Raw genomic sequence first — 18,242 nt, forward strand, 5'->3', positions numbered from 1 at the left:
GGTAGGGTGGAGGGCACACTCGCACTCTGGGTGTGGCTGGCAGGGTGAAGGGCACAGTCGCACTCTGGGTGTGGCTGGCAGGGTGCGGGCCCTGTTGCACTCTGGGTGTGGCTGGCAGGGTGCGGGCACACTCGGACTCTGGGTGTGGCTGGCAGGGTGCGGGCACACTCGCACTCTGGGTGTGGCTGGCAGGGTGGAGGGCACACTCGCACTCTGGGTGTGGCTGGCAGGGTGGAGGGCACACTCGCACTCTGGGTGTGGCTGGTAGGGTGGAGGGCACACTCGCACTCTGGGTGTGGCTGGCAGGGTGAAGGGCACAGTCGCACTCTGGGTGTGGCTGGCAGGGTGCGGGCCCTGTTGCACTCTGGGTGTGGCTGGCAGGGTGCGGGCACACTCGGACTCTGGGTGTGGCTGGCAGGGTGCGGGCACAATCGCACTCTGGGTGTGGCTGGCAGGGTGCGGGCACAATCGCACTCTGGGTGTGGCTGGCAGGGTGTGGGCACACTCGCACTCTGGGTGTGGCTGGCAGGGCTGACTGTGCACGGCCCAGGCAGGAGCAGCTACTGGGCACCGTGAGGCACGCGAGGTTGCAGGGCAGGGGTGACAGTCCTCCACTTGTCTGCACTGTGCCCCAGAGCGTCCCAGGGCTGCGCTTTCACGTGGTCTCTGGTGGTCCCTGTGCATGCCCCATCCCGCAGGGCGGAGGTGCCCGTGCAGCGAGATAAGCCCAGCCCTGGGGGACAAAGCCACCCTGCTGCAGGGCTGCGTTGTGCCCTGGGCGGGGTCTGAGCAACCCCCCACAAGCCATGCTGGCCTGCAGGCACGGGGGCAGGGCCTGGCTGCTGGGGGATGTCGGGGGGTCTGCAGCTGCCTGCTCCACCTGTGCAGGGCCCAGCCCCGGCAGGAGAGGACGGCGCTGGCCCAGCAGGTGCCCGGGCGGGTTTGGGGCCCGAGCCTCCCCCCATGGGACAAAGGGAGCGAGGCAGCTCCTGAAAACGCAGCTTTAATGGCGACTGATCTGCCAGTTGTCACCCCCGGTGTCGGCTGCCCCAAGGGTGGCGCCTCCTTTCCCTGCAGGAGACGGGGCCGCTCCCGGGGCTCCTGGGAGGCTTGGAGACAACCCAAGCTCTGCCCCCGCCTTGCTGAGGGGGCCCAGGTGCGGCCGAGGGGCTCGTGCCTGGCTGGGGGCCTTGGCCGTGGGGCTGCAGGGATCGGGGTGACCCCAGGCACAAGCTGGCGGAGTCCCAGGCCGGCGCTCTGGCAGGCACGGGAGCCCCGCCAGGCGCAGTTCAGTGCCTCCCGTGGAGGGCGGTGGGTCCAGGGCCTTGTGTGCCTCTAGCAGGCGGAGCAGCGGTCGCTCTTCTCCTGCAGGCCCGGGTTGCGGCGCAGCATGTCCTTGAGGGAGCCGTCCTGCTCCGTCAGCAGCTGGTTGATCTCGTTCTGCTTGTACTCGGTGGACAGCTTGTGGCCGTACAAGGAGCTCTTCCCCGAGGGGGGGTTGGCGTCCCGCTGCGCCCGGCGGGCACAGGCCCGCACCACCAGGTACACCAGCTCCGCCATGTTGAGGATGATGCACACTCCCGAGGTGGCCAGCATGAAGACGGTGAAGATGGTCTTCTCGGTGGGCCGGGAAATGAAGCAGTCGACGGTGTTGGGGCAGGGGTAGGCGTCGCACTTGACCAGCCGGATCATCTGGTAGCCAGGGTAGATCATGTAGAAGATGTACATGAAGATGGCCTCGAAGAGCAGCCGGAACAGCACGCTGCAGATGTACGTCCACCACAGGGAGCCCGAGATGCGCATCTTGTGCTTCTTCACCTCCTCCAGGTGCTTGCTGTCCCCGTGCCCGGTCAGCACCAGCAGCTTCTTCTCCTGGTGCTGCTGGTAGGCCACGTGCATGGCCACCAAGAGGGCAGGCGTGGTGACCAGGATCAGCTGCAGGGCCCACAGGCGCACGTGGGAGATGGGGAAGAAGTGGTCGTAGCAGACACTGTTGCAGCCCGGCTGCTGCGTGTTGCAGGTGAAGGCAGATTTCTCGTCCCCCCAGACGCTCTCGGCAGCCACCACCAGCACCATGATGCGGAAGATGAAGATGACGGAGAGCCAGATGCGCCCGATGGCGGTGGAGTGGCGGTTCACACCGCTCAGCACTGCGTAGAGGCCTGCCCAGTTCATCCTGCCTCACACCTGCAAGAGACAGCAGCAGGCCAGGTGAGTGCGAGCCCCCAGCCCTGGCCCTGGCGGAGGAGAGGAGGGCGACCGGAGGCCAGGAGTAGTCAGGGCTCCAGGGCTCACACTCACTGTACTTCTGCCTGAGCCCTTTTCTGTGTTGGTGCGGTGGCCACAGAGCCTGGGGGTCGACTGCTCTGACCATTAGGCCTGGGTGTCTGCGGGTGTCACCACTCAAGCCACATTGCAAAACAGAAGAGGAGAGATTGGAGAGGGTCCAGAGAAGAGCAACAAGGATGATGAAAGGTCCAGAGAACAGGAGCTAGGAGGGGAAGCTGCAAGAATCGGGCTTGTTTAGTTTGGAAAGGAGAAGATTGAGGGGGGGCATGGGAGCCGTTTTCAGGTGTCTAAAAGGGTGTCACAAGGAGGAGGGAGAAAACTTGTTCATCTTGGCCTCTGAGGACAGGACAAGAAGCAATGGGCTTAAACTGCAGCAAGGGAGGTTTAGGTTGGACATTAGGAAAAAGTCCCTGCCTGTCAGGGGGTTAAACACTGGAATAAATTGCCCAGGGAGGTTGTGGGATCCCCATCTCTGGAGATATTGAAGAGCAGGTTAGAGAAATGTCTGTCAGGGATGGTCTAGACCATGGGTCCCCAAACTGGGGGGCGTGAAGAAATTCCACGGGGGGGAGGTGAGGCGACCCAGCCCCCACCCCAGTCAATCCCACCCCAAGTTTTGCTGCTATTTGGGGGGGGGGCGTGAGGGTTTCTCAAAAATCAAAAAGGGGAGAGATGCAGAAAAGTTTGGGAATCGCTGGTCTAGTCAGTACTGGGTCCTGCCATGGGGGCAGGGGACTGGACTCGACGACCTCTCGAGGTCCCTTCCAGTCCCAGTGTTCTAGGATTCTCGGGCACTTTCTCTCTGTGTCTAGCCCTCATGCTGGTAAGGAAAGGCAGTCGCTCTGAAAGCAGCGCCATGCTCTGTCAGAGTCTGCCGGCAGCCAGGAGCGCCAAGGAGCGTTGACTCTGAAACCTAACAATGTGCTGTTCATTCTCCATCCATTCACTCTCCTTGCTGATCCTTTTGCAGGCGCATCAGACTAATATTCTTATCTGCTCCGGGGGGGCCCTGATTTCAGCCTGCCCCCCAGTTGCAGTGTGGCCAAGTGGAGGAAGTAGGAACAGCACAGAATACCTAGTACTGAGCGGACTGGTCATTTGCATATTAATTGAGGTCCCTTCCAGCCCCGCCCCCCTCTGGGATTTGGAGCTGGCTGGAGGGCAGGGGTGGGCCGCTGGACCCCAGTGGGAGCGGGCAGGGCGCAGATTTCCCGGGCATGTGCTGCTCCCCCCATGAGAGGGAGGCACCGTCAGGGGCTTTGCGCTGGAGCCGCAGCCCAGAAGGCGCGAGGCGCACGAAGCGCTGCTGGGGCCACCAGGGCGCAGCAGGCACCGAATGCCCGTGGGGAGAGACGTGGGCTCCATGCCAAGAGCTGGGGGCACCAAGTGCAGGCCCTGGCCTGGGGCCAGTCTTCGCCCCCAGCCCCAGCCCTGGTTTGCTCTGCTGGAAAGCGGGGTCTGGGGGCCAGGCCGTCTCCGGCCCCCCGCTGCCAGCCTCTACCCGGGGGAGCCGCGCCAGAGCCCGCCACCCCCGAGACGAGCGTCCGTCCCGAGTGGCTCCGGGCCCGGCGCTGCGGAGGGGCAGCAGGCGCGTTACCTGGTGAGGAGCGTGTCCCCCGAGCAGCCGGGCCGGCTCCCCGCTAAGCGCTCATGGCTCCAGGCCGGCGTGTGTGCGGCTCAGCCCCCCGCGCCGCCGGCCTTGTCGCTATCTGCCGCTGCCCTGCACTGGGAAGTCATATGCTGCTTTATAAACTAGTCCCACACAATGAGGCCTTTATGGGGCCCTGCGCAGCACACTGCCGCATTCAGCTCCAACGCCCTGACTTCCGCCTACCCCTGCCAAACAAAGTGCCAGTGTCCTGCATTCCGGCCCGGCCCGGCACCCGCTCCCACCTTGCCACTGCGCCCTGCCCAGGGACTGTACCGGGGGCTCGCTCCACCGCCTCCTAGCGGGCTCTGCGGGCCATGGCTGCAGCCGCAGGGTGATGTCTGCTCAAGGGCCCCGGGCCCCAGAGACCGAGCCGGGGCTGGCGGAGGGGCCAGGGCCCCCGAGAAGAAGCTAGTGCTCCGGGAGAGCCTCCAGCTCCAGAGCCCTAGGGAGCAGGGAGCTCCCCACCCATCTGGGGGAGACAGGGCTCCAGCGGGGTGGGGGGCCCGGCCTCTTGACTCTGCTGGGAGGGGTTACTTGCAGGCTGAGCACAGGGTCCCTGCAGCCTGGCCTGCTGCAGCACTCAGGGGCGTGCGAGGGCCAGAGGTGCAGCAGTGAGCCCAGCTGTGGCTGTGATGCTCCAGAGGGGCCCGCAGCAGAGCCGGGGGGCTGGGTATCCCGGAGTGAGGAGCACTCAGCCCAGCCAGGCGCAGCGGCCAGGGAGAGCTGGGCGAGGAGCAGGGCTCAGGCTGCATGAGATGGAGGTTGGGCAGGAGAACTGGGGCCGGGGGATGGAGCCAGAGTGAAGGGGGCGATGAAGACGGGGATGGGGCCAGGCAGTGGAGCTGGGGGAAGGGGAAGGGTGGAGATAGAGGCAGGGTAGGGCCAGGCAGGGGAGATGGGCGGGGGGGAGATAGAGGCAGGGTAGGGCCAGGCAGGGGAGCCGGGCGGGGGGAGATAGAGGCAGGGTAGGGCCAGGCAGGGGAGACGGGCGGGGGGAGATAGAGGCAGGCTAGGGCCAGGCAGGGGAGATGGGCGGGGGGGAGATAGAGGCAGGGTAGGGCCAGGCAGGGGAGCCGGGCGGGGGGAGATAGAGGCAGGGTAGGGCCAGGCAGGGGAGACGGGCGGGGGGAGATAGAGGCAGGGTAGGGCCAGGCAGGGGAGACGGGCGGGGGGGAGATAGAGGCAGGGTAGGGCCAGGCAGGGGAGACGGGCGGGGGGGAGATAGAGGCAGGGTAGGGCCAGGCAGGGGAGACGGGCGGGGGGGAGATAGAGGCAGGGTAGGGCCAGGCAGGGGAGCCGGGCGGAGGGAGATAGAGGCAGGGTAGGGCCAGGCAGGGGAGCCGGGCGGGGGGAGATAGAGGCAGGGTAGGGCCAGGCAGGGGAGACGGGCGGGGGGAGATAGAGGCAGGGTAGGGCCAGGCAGGGGAGCCGGGCGGGGGGGAGATAGAGGCAGGGTAGGGCCAGGCAGGGGAGACGGGCGGGGGGAGATAGAGGCAGGGTAGGGCCAGGCAGGGGAGACGGGCGGGGGGGAGATAGAGGCAGGGTAGGGCCAGGCAGGGGAGCCGGGCGGGGGGGAGATAGAGGCAGGGTAGGGCCAGGCAGGGGAGCCGGGCGGGGGGGAGATAGAGGCAGGGTAGGGCCAGGCAGGGGAGCCGGGCGGGGGGAGATAGAGGCAGGGTAGGGCCAGGCAGGGGAGACGGGCGGGGGGAGACAGAGGCAGGGCAGGGCCAGGCAGGGGAGCCAAGGAGCCAGGACGTTGCGCTGGCCTGGGCTGGGCTGGGCGTGGGGCCAGGCAGGGCAGCGGTCCCGGCGGGCTGGTGACGCTAGCAGCGGGTGTTTGCCATGCAGGCGTTACTCACTGAGCCGTAGGAGGCGGCTGCGCGGGGCAGGGTCTATGATGCAGTCGTCTGGGGCTCAGCATTCGAGCTGCGGCACAAGCGCTCAGTTCCTGGAGCAGCCCAGGGGCAGGCACCGGGCAGGGCCAGCAGGCTGGGGCTCCGCTCTGGGGTGCAGCCGTGGGTCGGGGGGCCAGGGACCATGGCTGGGCCGTGCACACTGGACGCCCAGGCCAGCAGGTGCTGTGGTTTGTGGGGACAGAGACTCCCACCCTGCTATGGGGCAGGTCTGGTGCGAGCCCCCGGAAGCCCCTCGTGGGGCAGCATGAAGAGCCCAGCCCTGGCTGAGTGGAGCCGTGGCAGGGGCCCTTGGCACAGCGCCAAGCCAGCCCTTGCTAAGGGCAGCCCTGAGCCGAGCCGAGCCACCCTGGAGGCGGCTGGAGGGGGCGAGACGCAGGGCAGACAGGCCAGCACCCCCAGCGGGAGCCCTGTGCTCCACATGCCTTCCCCCTGCTGCCTAGCCAGGGTCTGAACCGAGAGCCACTGGCCCCTGCCATCTAGGCCCGTCTCTGCCCCCAGAGCCACGGCACAGGGGGCTGGTCCTTCCGGGACACCCCCCGGAACGGAGACCAGGGGCTGCCGGTGGCCAGGTGGCTGGTGGGTTCGCGGGGCTGGCAGGGCCGGGCTGAGCGAGAGGCAGCCCCGGAAGGCTGGAGGCCCAGGCCTGCGAGAGCCCCGGGGAGCGAAGCGGCGAGGAGAGCTGGGGAGCTGCCGGCCCAGGGCGAGGCCAGGCAGCGCTAAGCAGCGTTCCCAAGCGCTGGGGCCCCGCACAGGCTGGGCCGAGGGGAGCGGGCGAGGAGCCAGGACTTGTCCAGCTTCCAGCCGGGCAGGAGACTGGCTGGTTGGACTCTGGTACCCAGGCAGGGGGGCCTCTTGGCACTGAGCGGGGGGCCAAGTCCCTGGGGGCGGGGAGCGGGCAGTGCCATTCTGTGCCACACGGGGCGGCCCTGCGCTCTCGGCACCCCAGAGAGCTGGCTGAGGTGGGCCCCACAGGTCAGGGCAGCCCTGGGCTCAGCCTGAGCAGCTGCCCACCCGTGTCTGCTGCTCCCTGCCCTGGGCCAGCTTACGCTGCTCTGGGGAAGGCCTGGAGGTGCCTGGGCTCTTGCTGAGCAGGCTGCGGGACACCCCTTGCCCTGAGCAGGGACACGCTCAGGGGGGGCCTGGCCCAGGTGGCGCCGCACCCCACTCGCTCCGCTCGCTCCCCGCCCGCTCCCCACTTGCTCCCCACTCGCTCCACCCGCTCCCCGCCCACTCTCCGCTCGCTCCGCCCGCTCCCCGCTCGCTCCACCCACTCGCTCCGCTCGCTCCCCGCCCGCTCCCCACTTGCTCCCCACTCGCTCCACCCGTTCCCCGCCCACTCTCCGCTCGCTCCGCCCGCTCCCCGCTCGCTCCACCCACTCGCTCCGCCCGCTCCCTGCCCACTCCCCGCTCGCTCCGCCCGCTCCCCGCCCGCTCCCCGCTCGCTCCGCCCACTCCCCGCCCACTCCCCGCTCGCTCCGCCCGCTCCCCGCTCGCTCCACCCACTCGCTCCGCCCGCTCCCCGCCCGCTCCCCGCTCGCTCCGCCCGCTCCCCGCCCGCTCCCCGCTCGCTCCGCCCGCTCCCCGCCCGCTCCCCGCTCGCTCCGCCCGCTCCCTGCCCGCTCCCTGCTCACTCCACCCGCTCGCTCCCCGCCCACTCCCTACTCGCTCCCCGCCCACTCCCTACTCGCTCCCCGCCCCGCTCCCCGCTCCCCGCTCGCTCCGCCCGCTCCCTGCCTGCTCCCCACTCACTCCGCCCGCTCCCTGCTTGCTCTGCCCACTCCCCGCTCGCTCGCTCCCCCTGCTCCCCGCCCGCTCCCCGCTCACTCCACCTGCTTCCCGCGCACAGGGATGAGTCCTGCCTGGGTCGCCCGGCTCAGTGCAAACCCGCCTTGCCCGGAGGAACCGGCCTCACTCCCCACTCCCCCAGGGCCAGCTCAGCTGAATGCTGAGGAGCCGCACGGGGCAGGGCCACTTCTGTCCCAGCCCTGAGGAGCCCGGCTGGCGGCACAGCAGGGCTGTGGTGCTGAGCCCTCGGTCTCACGGGGCGCGGGAGCTGGCCCAGGCTGCGGTGCGCTCAGGGCAGCGTTTGGGAGCACGCAGACAATGCTGCTGTGAGCAGCCGGGGGGAGGGGGCCATGGGGAGCAGAAGGGCTGACAGGAGACAGGCCCCGTTTGCTCCTGCCACCAGCGCGGGGCTGGAGCAAAGCCAGGGAATGCCCCGGGCCCCTGCTGAAGGACCGGGAACAGGCCTCGTGCCTCACGCAGCAAAGCGCTTCCCTCTGAGCAGCTGCCTGGGAGCCTCCTGGGACTGCGGCCATCGGAGAGCAAGGCCAGGGCAGCCCCCAGCACGGGCTCCAGACCCAGACTCAATGGCCTGGGCTGCGTCCTCGGACTTTTGCCCTGTTTGTCCAAGGGGAGAACGGCCTTGCCGCTGCTCAGGGGTGTGTCTGGAGCACAGGGTGGGGAGCCCACGCAGTGCTCACACCCCTGGCCGGGAGGGAGCAGGCTGGCGCTGGATGGCTGGGCTCCCCGAGTCCCTGGCTTTGCGGGACCCGGCTCTGAAGAGGTCTTGTTTGTGGAACTGCTGCTGGTTGGGGCCCTGAGCCCCAGGCTCAGCCAGGCCTAGGTCGGGCATTTCCTGAGCATCCCATGATACAGAAACACCAGCAAGGCCTTGCCTGGCAGATGCAGCATCCAATGGGGCTCACAGAATCCTAGCACACCAAGATGGAAAGAACCTCAAGTGACATCGAGTCCAGACCCTGCCCACATGGCACGACCCAGCACCGGCCAGACCACCCCTGCCCGGCGTCTGTCCAACCTGCTCTCACTGTCTCCAGAGGTGGAGACTCCACGACCCCCTGGGCAATTGATCCCAGTGTTTCATCCCCCGACAGGCAGGAACTTTTTCCTAACGTCCAACCTCAACCTCCTTTGCTGCAGTTTAAGCCCATCGCTGCTTGTCCTGTCCGCAGAGGCCAAGATGAACAAGTTTTCTCCCTCCTCCTTGTGACACCCTTTTAGGTACCTGAAAACTGCTCTCATGTCCCCTCTCAGTCGTGTCTCTTTCAAACTAAACAAGCCCAATTCTTTCAGTCTTCCCTCATGGCCTTTAATCATTCTTGTCGCTCTTCTCTGTACCCTTTCCAATTTCTCCACATCTTTCTTGAAATGTGGCGCCCAGAACTGGACACAGTACTCCAGCTGAGGCCTAACTAGTGCAGAGTAGAGCGGCAGAATGACTTCACGAGTTTTGCTTACAACACACCTGTTAATACAACCTAGAATCATATTTGCTTTTTTTGCAACAGCATCACTGTTGACTCATATTCAACTTGTGGTCCACTATGACCCCTAGATCCCTTTCCGCCATGCTCCTTCCTAGACAGTCGCTTCCCATCTTGTCTGTATGGAACTGATTGTTCCTTCCTAAGTGGAGCACTTTGCATTTCTCTTTATTAAACCTCATCCTGTTTACCTCTGACCATTTCTCCAGTTTGTCCAGATCGGTTTGAATTTTGACCCTTCCTCCAGAGCAGTCGCAGCCCCTCCCAGCCTGGGATCCTCTGCAGCCAGTGTAGTGTTGCTCACTGTGCCAATATCACGTGAAGCTCCGGGCTGGCTCCCTCGGCCTGAGCCCCAGACACGCCTGGGTGCCAGCCCCCTGCCGTGCTAGCGACTGGGCCAAGCCATGTCCAGAGGCGAGGAAACGGGACAGCCTGCCCCAGCCTGGCCTGGAGGGACCTGGCTGCCTGTGAGGCCTTCCCAGCTAATTGGGGCCCCGGGGAGGAGGGAGTGGGGCGATGCTGCTGATCACACCCTCAGGATGCGGGGCTGGACCTGTGGGGGGCAGTCTCCCTGGGGCCTGCCCGCGTACAGCTGAGCTCCTGCTTTGGGGCAGCGATGGCTGCTGAGGGAGAAAACAGCCTGTCCCCAGCTGGGGTGGGAGTGTGGGGGGGGCATGCTGAGGCGCTCATGGCTATGGGTACATGGGAGAGCAGGCTGGCGCTGGCTGGGGGCTGTGGGGTACATGGGGGGGAGCAGGCCGGCACTGGCTGGGGGCTGCGGGCTACATGGGGGGGAGCAGGCCGGCGCTGGCTGGGGGCTGTGGGGGTACATGGGGGGGAGCAGGCCGGTGCTGGCTGGGTACATGGGGGGGAGCAGGCCGGTGCTGGCTGGCGGCTGTGGGATACATAGGGGGGGAGCAGGCCGGCGCTGGCTGGGGGCTGCGGGCTACATGGGGGGGAGCAGGCCAGTGCTGGCTGGGGGCTGTGGGGTACATGGGGGGGAGCAGGCCGGCGCTGGCTGGGGGCTGTGGGGTACATGGGGGGGAGCAGGCCCGTGCTGGCTGGGGGCTGTGGGGTACATGGGGGGGAGCAGGCCGCGCTGGCTGGGGACTATGAGATACATGGGGGGGGAGCAGGCCTGTGCTGGCTGGGGGCTGCGGGGTACATGGGGGGGGAGCAGGCCGGCACCGGCTGGGGGCTGCGGGGTACATGGGGGGGGAGCAGGCCGGCACTGGCTGGGGGCTGCGGGCTACATGGGGGGGAGCAGGCCAGCACTGGCTGGGGGCTGCGGGCTACATGGGGGGGAGCAGGCCAGTGCTGGCTGGGGGTGTGGGGTACATGGGGGGGAGCAGGCCTGCGCTGGTTGGGGGCTGTGGGGTACATGGGGGGGAGCAGGCCGGTGCTGGCTGGGGGCTGTGGGGTACATGGGGGGGAGCAGGCCGGCGCTGGCTGGGGGCTGTGGGGTACATGGGGGGGAGCAGGCCTGTGCTGGCTGGGGGCTGCGGGGTACATGGGGGGGGAGCAGGCCGGCACTGGCTGGGGGCTGCGGGGTACATGGGGGGGGAGCAGGCCGGCGCTGGCTGGGGGCTATGGGGTACATGGGGGGGAGCAGGGCGGTGCTGGCTGGGGGCTGTGGGGTACATGGGGGGGAGCAGGCCTGTGCTGGCTGGGGGTCGGTGCTGGCTGGGGGTTATGGGGTACATGGGGGGGAGCAGGCCGGCGCTGGCTGGGGGCTGTGGGGTACATGGGGGGGAGCAGGCCGGCGCTGGCTGGGGGCTGTGGAGTACATGGGGGGGAGCAGGCCGGCACTGGCTGGGGGCTGCGGGCTACATGGGGGGGAGCAGGCCGGTGCTGGCTGGGGGCTGTGGGGTACATGGGGGGGAGCAGGCCGGCGCTGGCTGGGGGCTGTGGGGTACATGGGGGGGAGCAGGCCGGTGCTGGCTGGGGGCTGTGGGGTACATGGGGGGGAGCAGGCCGGCGCTGGCTGGGGGCTGTGGAGTACATGGGGGGGAGCAGGCCGGCACTGGCTGGGGGCTGCGGGCTACATGGGGGGGAGCAGGCCGGCACTGGCTGGGGGCTGCGGGCTACATGGGGGGGAGCAGGCCGGCGCTGGCTGGGGGCTGTGGGGTACATGGGGGGGAGCAGGCCGGCGCTGGCTGGGGGCTGTGGGGTACATGGGGGGGAGCAGGCCGGCGCTGGCTGGGGGCTGTGGGGTACATGGGGGGGAGCAGGCCGGCGCTGGCTGGGGGCTGTGGGGTACATGGGGGGGAGCAGGGCGGCGCTGGCTGGGGGGCTGCGGGGTACATGGGGGGGAGCAGGGCGGCGCTGGCTGGGGGCTGCGGGCTACATGGGGGGGAGCAGGCCGGCGCTGGCTGGGGGCTGTGGGATACATAGGGGGGGAGCAGGCCGGTGCTGGCTGGGGGCTGTGGGGTACATGGGGGGGAGCAGGCCGGTGCTGGCTGGGAGCTGTGGGGTACATGGGGGGGAGCAGGCCAGTGCTGGCTGGGGGCTGTGGGGTACATGGGGGGGAGCAGGCTGGCGCTGGCTGGGGGCTGTGGGGTACATGGGGGGGAGCAGGCCGGCGCTGGCTGGGGGCTGTGGGGTACATGGGGGGGAGCAGGCCGGCGCTGGCTGGGGGCTGTGGGGTACATGGGGGGGAGCAGGCCGGCGCTGGCTGGGGGCTGTGGGGTACATGGGGGGGAGCAGGCCGGCGCTGGCTGGGGGCTGTGGGGTACATGGGGGGGAGCAGGCTGGCGCTGGCTGGGGGCTGTGGGGTACATGGGGGGGAGCAGGCCGGCGCTGGCTGGGGGCTGTGGGGTACATGGGGGGGAGCAGGGTGGCGCTGGCTGGGGCTGTGGGGTACATGGGGGGGAGCAGGCCGGCGCTGGCTGGGGGCTGTGGGGTACATGGGGGGGAGCAGGCCAGTGCTGGCTGGGGGCTGTGGGGTACATGGGGGGGAGCAGGCTGGCGCTGGCTGGGGGCTGTGGGGTACATGGGGGGGAGCAGGCCGGCGCTGGCTGGGGGCTGTGGGGTACATGGGGGGGAGCAGGCCGGTGCTGGCTGGGGGCTGTGGGGTACATGGGGGGGAGCAGGCTGGCGCTGGCTGGGGGCTGTGGGGTACATGGGGGGGAGCAGGGCGGCGCTGGCTGGGGGCTATGGGGTACATGGGAGGGAGCAGGCCGGCGCTGGCTGGGGGCTGTGGGGTACATGGGGGGGAGCAGGCCGGTGCTGGCTGGGGGCTGTGGGGTACATGGGGGGGAGCAGGCCGGCGCTGGCTGGGGGTTGTGGGGTACATGGGGGGGAGCAGGCCGGCGCTGGCTGGGGGCTGTGGGGTACATGGGGGGGAGCAGGCCGGCGCTGGCTGGGGGCTGTGGGGTACATGGGGGGGAGCAGGCCAGTGCTGGCTGGGGGCTGTGGGGTACATGGGGGGGAGCAGGGCGGTGCTGGCTGGGGGCTGTGGGGTACATGGGGGGGAGCAGGCCGGCGCTGGCTGGGGGCTGTGGGGTACATGGGGGGGAGCAGGCCGGCGCTGGCTGGGGGCTGTGGAGTACATGGGGGGGAGCAGGCCGGCACTGGCTGGGGGCTGCGGGCTACATGGGGGGGAGCAGGCCGGCACTGGCTGGGGGCTGCGGGCTACATGGGGGGGGAGCAGGCCGGCGCTGGCTGGGGGCTGTGGGGTACATGGGGGGGAGCAGGCCGGCGCTGGCTGGGGGCTGTGGGGTACATGGGGGGGAGCAGGCCGGCGCTGGCTGGGGGCTGTGGGGTACATGGGGGGGAGCAGGCCGGCGCTGGCTGGGGGCTGTGGGGTACATGGGGGGGAGCAGGCCGGCGCTGGCTGGGGGCTGTGGGGTACATGGGGGGGAGCAGGGCGGCGCTGGCTGGGGGCTGCGGGGTACATGGGGGGGAGCAGGGCGGCGCTGGCTGGGGGCTGCGGGCTACATGGGGGGGAGCAGGCCGGCGCTGGCTGGGGGCTGTGGGATACATAGGGGGGGAGCAGGCCGGTGCTGGCTGGGGGCTGTGGGATACATAGGGGGGGAGCAGGCCGGTGCTGGCTGGGGGCTGTGGGGTACATGGGGGGGAGCAGGCCGGTGCTGGCTGGGAGCTGTGGGGTACATGGGGGGGAGCAGGCCAGTGCTGGCTGGGGGCTGTGGGGTACATGGGGGGGAGCAGGCTGGCGCTGGCTGGGGGCTGTGGGGTACATGGGGGGGGAGCAGGCCGGCGCTGGCTGGGGGCTGTGGGGTACATGGGGGGGAGCAGGCCGGCGCTGGCTGGGGGCTGCGGGCTACATGGGGGGGAGCAGGCCGGCGCTGGCTGGGGGCTGTGGGGTACATGGGGGGGAGCAGGCCGGCGCTGGCTGGGGGCTGTGGGGTACATGGGGGGGAGCAGGCCGGCGCTGGCTGGGGGCTGTGGGGTACATGGGGGGGAGCAGGCCGGCGCTGGCTGGGGGCTGCGGGGTACATGGGGGGGGAGCAGGCCGGCGCTGGCTGGGGGCTGCGGGGTACATGGGGGGGAGCAGGCCGGCGCTGGCTGGGGGCTGCGGGGTACATGGGGGGGGAGCAGGCCGGCGCTGGCTGGGGGCTGTGGGGTACATGGGGGGGAGCAGGCCGGCGCTGGCTGGGGGCTGTGGGGTACATGGGGGGGAGCAGGCTGGCGCTGGCTGGGGGCTGTGGGGTACATGGGGGGGAGCAGGCCGGCGCTGGCTGGGGGCTGTGGGGTACATGGGGGGGAGCAGGCCGGCGCTGGCTGGGGGCTGTGGGGTACATGGGGGGGAGCAGGCCGGCGCTGGCTGGGGGCTGTGGGGTACATGGGGGGGGAGCAGGCCGGCGCTGGCTGGGGGCTGTGGGGTACATGGGGGGGAGCAGGGTGGCGCTGGCTGGGGGCTGTGGGGTACATGGGGGGGAGCAGGCCGGCGCTGGCTGGGGGCTGTGGGGTACATGGGGGGGAGCAGGCCAGTGCTGGCTGGGGCTGTGGGGTACATGGGGGGGAGCAGGCTGGCGCTGGCTGGGGGCTGTGGGGTACATGGGGGGGGAGCAGGCCGGCGCTGGCTGGGGGCTGTGGGGTACATGGGGGGGAGCAGGCCGGTGCTGGCTGGGGGCTGTGGGGTACATGGGGGGGAGCAGGCTGGCGCTGGCTGGGGGCTGTGGGGTACATGGGGGGGAGCAGGGCGGCGCTGGCTGGGGGCTATGGGGTACATGGGGGGGAGCAGGCCGGCGCTGGCTGGGGGCTGTGGGGTACATGGGGGGGAGCAGGCCGGCGCTGGCTGGGGGCTGTGGGGTACATGGGGGGGAGCAGGCCGGCGCTGGCTGGGGGTTGTGGGGTACATGGGGGGAGCAGGCCGGCGCTGGCTGGGGGCTGTGGGGTACATGGGGGGGAGCAGGCCGGCGCTGGCTGGGGGCTGTGGGGTACATGGGGGGGAGCAGGGCGGTGCTGGCTGGGGGCTGTGGGGTACATGGGGGGGAGCAGGCCGGCGCTGGCTGGGGGCTGTGGGGTACATGGGGGGGGAGCAGGCCGGCGCTGGCTGGGGGCTGTGGGGTACATGGGGGGGAGCAGGCCGGCGCTGGCTGGGGGCTGTGGGGTACATGGGGGGGAGCAGGCCGGTGCTGGCTGGGGGCTGTGGGGTACATGGGGGGGAGCAGGCCAGTGCTGGCTGGGGGCTGTGGGGTACATGGGGGGGAGCAGGGCGGCGCTGGCTGGGGGCTGTGGGGTACATGGGGGGGAGCAGGCCGGCGCTGGCTGGGGGCTGTGGGGTACATGGGGGGGAGCAGGCCGGCGCTGGCTGGGGGCTGTGGGGTACATGGGGGGGAGCAGGCCAGTGCTGGCTGGGGGCTGTGGGGTACATGGGGGGGAGCAGGGCGGCGCTGGCTGGGGGCTGTGGGGTACATGGGGGGGAGCAGGCCGGTGCTGGCTGGGGGCTGTGGGGTACATGGGGGGGAGCAGGCCGGCGCTGGCTGGGGGCTGTGGGGTACATGGGGGGGAGCAGGCCGGTGCTGGCTGGGGGCTGTGGGGTACATGGGGGGGAGCAGGCCGGTGCTGGCTGGGGGCTGTGGGGTACATGGGGGGGAGCAGGCCAGTGCTGGCTGGGGGCTGTGGGGTACATGGGGGGGGAGCAGGCCAGTGCTGGCTGGGGGCTGTGGGGTACATGGGGGGGAGCAGGGCGGCGCTGGCTGGGGGCTGTGGGGTACATGGGGGGGAGCAGGCCGGCGCTGGCTGGGGGCTGTGGGGTACATGGGGGGGAGCAGGCCAGTGCTGGCTGGGGGCTGTGGGGTACATGGGGGGGAGCAGGGCGGTGCTGGCTGGGGGCTGTGGGGTACATGGGGGGGAGCAGGCCGGCGCTGGCTGGGGGCTGTGGGGTACATGGGGGGGGAGCAGGCCGGCGCTGGCTGGGGGCTGTGGGGTACATGGGGGGGAGCAGGCCGGCGCTGGCTGGGGGCTGTGGGGTACATGGGGGGGAGCAGGCCGGTGCTGGCTGGGGGCTGTGGGGTACATGGGGGGGAGCAGGCCAGTGCTGGCTGGGGGCTGTGGGGTACATGGGGGGGAGCAGGGCGGCGCTGGCTGGGGGCTGTGGGGTACATGGGGGGGAGCAGGCCGGCGCTGGCTGGGGGCTGTGGGGTACATGGGGGGGAGCAGGCCGGCACTGGCTGGGGGCTGTGGGGTACATGGGGGGGGAGCAGGCCAGTGCTGGCTGGGGGCTGTGGGGTACATGGGGGGGAGCAGGGCGGCGCTGGCTGGGGGCTGTGGGGTACATGGGGGGGAGCAGGCCGGCGCTGGCTGGGGGCTGTGGGGTACATGGGGGGGAGCAGGGCGGCGCTGGCTGGGGGCTGTGGGGTACATGGGGGGGAGCAGGGCGGCGCTGGCTGGGGGCTGTGGGGTACATGGGGGGGAGCAGGCCGGCGCTGGCTGGGGGCTGTGGGGTACATGGGGGGGAGCAGGCCGGTGCTGGCTGGGGGCTGTGGGGTACATGGGGGGGAGCAGGCCGGCGCTGGCTGGGGGCTGTGGGGTACATGGGGGGGAGCAGGCCGGTGCTGGCTGGGGGCTGTGGGGTACATGGGGGGGAGCAGGCCGGTGCTGGCTGGGGGCTGTGGGGTACATGGGGGGGAGCAGGCCGGCGCTGGCTGGGGGCTGTGGGGTACATGGGGGGGAGCAGGCCGGCGCTGGCTGGGGGCTGTGGGGTACATGGGGGGGAGCAGGCCAGTGCTGGCTGGGGGCTGTGGGGTACATGGGGGGGGAGGCAGGCCGGCGCTGGCTGGGGGCTGTGGGGTACATGGGGGGGAGCAGGGCGGCGCTGGCTGGGGCTGTGGGGTACATGGGGGGGAGCAGGCCGGCGCTGGCTGGGGGCTGTGGGGTACATGGGGGGCAGCAGGAGCCGGGGGTGCCAGGCGTGGGAAAGTCAGGCGGGTGGGCCCCCGACGAGGAGCCGGCCGCTCCTGGGCTTTGTCTCCTTGGGTCCAAGCTCCAGGCCTGTGAGAACCCCGCCCCCCCCCGCCCCCTCCGCTCCCGCCCCCCCCGCCCCTCCCTCCCCCGCCCCTCCCTCCCGTGCCCCCCAGCGCTCCCATCTCCCGGCTGGGCCGTACAGAGAGCCCTGCCCCCCAGCGCTCCCATCTCCCGGCTGGGCCGTACAGAGAGCCCTGCCCCCCAGCGCTCCCATCTCCCGGCTGGGCCGTACAGAGAGCCCTGCCCCCCAGCGCTCCCATCTCCCGGCTGGGCCGTACAGAGAGCCCTGCCCCCCAGCGCTCCCATCTCCCGGCTGGGCCGTACAGAGAGCCCTGCCCCCCAGCGCTCCCATCTCCCGGCTGGGCCGTACAGAGAGCCCTGCCCCCCAGCGCTCCCATCTCCCGGCTGGGCCGTACAGAGAGCCCTGCCCCCCAGCGCTCCCATCTCCCGGCTGGGCCCTGCAGAGAGCCCTGCCCCCCAGCGCTCCCATCTCCCGGCTGGGCCGTACAGAGAGCCCTGCCCCCAGCGCTCCCATCTCCCGGCTGGGCCGTACAGAGAGCCCTGCCCCCCAGCGCTCCCATCTCCCGGCTGGGCCCTGCAGAGAGCCCTGCCCCCCAGCGCTCCCATCTCCCGGCTGGGCCGTACAGAGAGCCCTGCCCCCCAGCGCTCCCATCTCCCGGCTGGGCCGTACAGAGAGCCCTGCCCCCCAGCGCTCCCATCTCCCGGCTGGGCCGTACAGAGAGCACTGCCCCCCAGTGCTCCCATCTCCCGGCTGGGCCGTACAGAGAGCCCTGCCCCCCAGCGCTCCCATCTCCCGGCTGGGCCGTACAGAGAGCCCTGCCCCCCAGCGCTCCCATCTCCCGGCTGGGCCCTGCAGAGAGCCCTGCCCCCCAGCGCTCCCATCTCCCGGCTGGGCCGTACAGAGAGCCCTGCCCCCCCCCGCTCCCATCTCCCGGCTGGGCCGTACAGAGTGTCCTGCCCCCCAGCGCTCCCATCTCCCGGCTGGGCCGTACAGAGAGCCCTGCCCCCCAGCGCTCCCATCTCCCGGCTGGGCCGTACAGAGAGCCCTGCCCCCCAGCGCTCCCATCTCCCGGCTGGGCCGTACAGAGAGCCCTGCCCCCCAGCGCTCCCATCTCCCGGCTGGGCCGTACAGAGAGCCCTGCCCCCCAGCGCTCCCATCTCCCGGCTGGGGGGACCTGCCCGCGGGGCTGGGCCATGCAGAGAGCCCGGAGCGGAGGCTGGAGAAGGCTGGGGCAGCGCTGTGCTGGGCAGGGTCCGGACTCACCGCTGGCACCGAGGAGCAGGCAGGGCCAGTGCCGTTGTCCTCGCCAAGAGCTGGGCTGGAGCAAAGCTGGGACCTTTATACTGCCCCCCCCCGGCTCCGCTCCGCGGGCCCAGCCTCCCTGGGGAGTAGCCAGATAGGGAGTCTCACGCCAGCCAGATAAACAGCCCAGGTGTGTCTGGCCCAGCGTCACCCTGTGCCGGAGCGGCCCACACCCGCGGGCACCCGGGGCCACATGCCCCTGCCCAGCCCCGCCAGCTGCACCAGCACTTGCTGCTGAGCGCGGGCTCAGGCAGGGGCCCCGGAGCTGGCCGCACCAGGCCCGATGGCCAGCAGCGTGGGCATGGACCCGGCTCCGGGCAGAGGTGGCCGCAGCCTGAGTCTCC

The 18,242-nt window shown here is 70.6% G+C and overlaps 1 protein-coding gene across 2 annotated transcripts; it reads right to left on the reverse strand.

Moving 5' to 3' along the window:
- Window positions 1-987: 987 nt before the first annotated feature.
- On the reverse strand, window positions 988-18,008 carry GJB1 (gap junction protein beta 1). Of its 2 annotated transcripts, XM_075917991.1 has the most exons (3): window positions 17,860-17,878; window positions 3,887-4,014; window positions 988-2,187 (listed from the first exon to the last, which is right to left on the reverse strand). In XM_075917991.1, exon 3 carries the CDS (start codon window positions 2,173-2,175, stop codon window positions 1,336-1,338), a length of 840 nt encoding a protein of 279 aa, XP_075774106.1. In that variant the 5' UTR covers window positions 2,176-2,187; window positions 3,887-4,014; window positions 17,860-17,878; the 3' UTR covers window positions 988-1,335. The 2 variants fall into 2 exon arrangements, with proteins under 2 accessions (XP_075774106.1, XP_075774105.1); XM_075917990.1 differs by lacking the exon at window positions 3,887-4,014 and having other exon boundaries at window positions 17,860-18,008.
- Window positions 18,009-18,242: the final 234 nt, after the last annotated feature.

The sequence above is a fragment of the Pelodiscus sinensis genome, unplaced genomic scaffold (assembly GCF_049634645.1).
Source record: "Pelodiscus sinensis isolate JC-2024 unplaced genomic scaffold, ASM4963464v1 ctg60, whole genome shotgun sequence".
Lineage (NCBI taxonomy): Eukaryota > Metazoa > Chordata > Testudines > Trionychidae > Pelodiscus > Pelodiscus sinensis.

What these genes read in the sequence shown, in the direction of transcription:
- GJB1 (XM_075917990.1), bottom strand. Translation starts at nt 2,175, where the DNA reads ATGAACTGGGCAGGCCTCTACGCAGTGCTGAGCGGTGTGAACCGCCAC.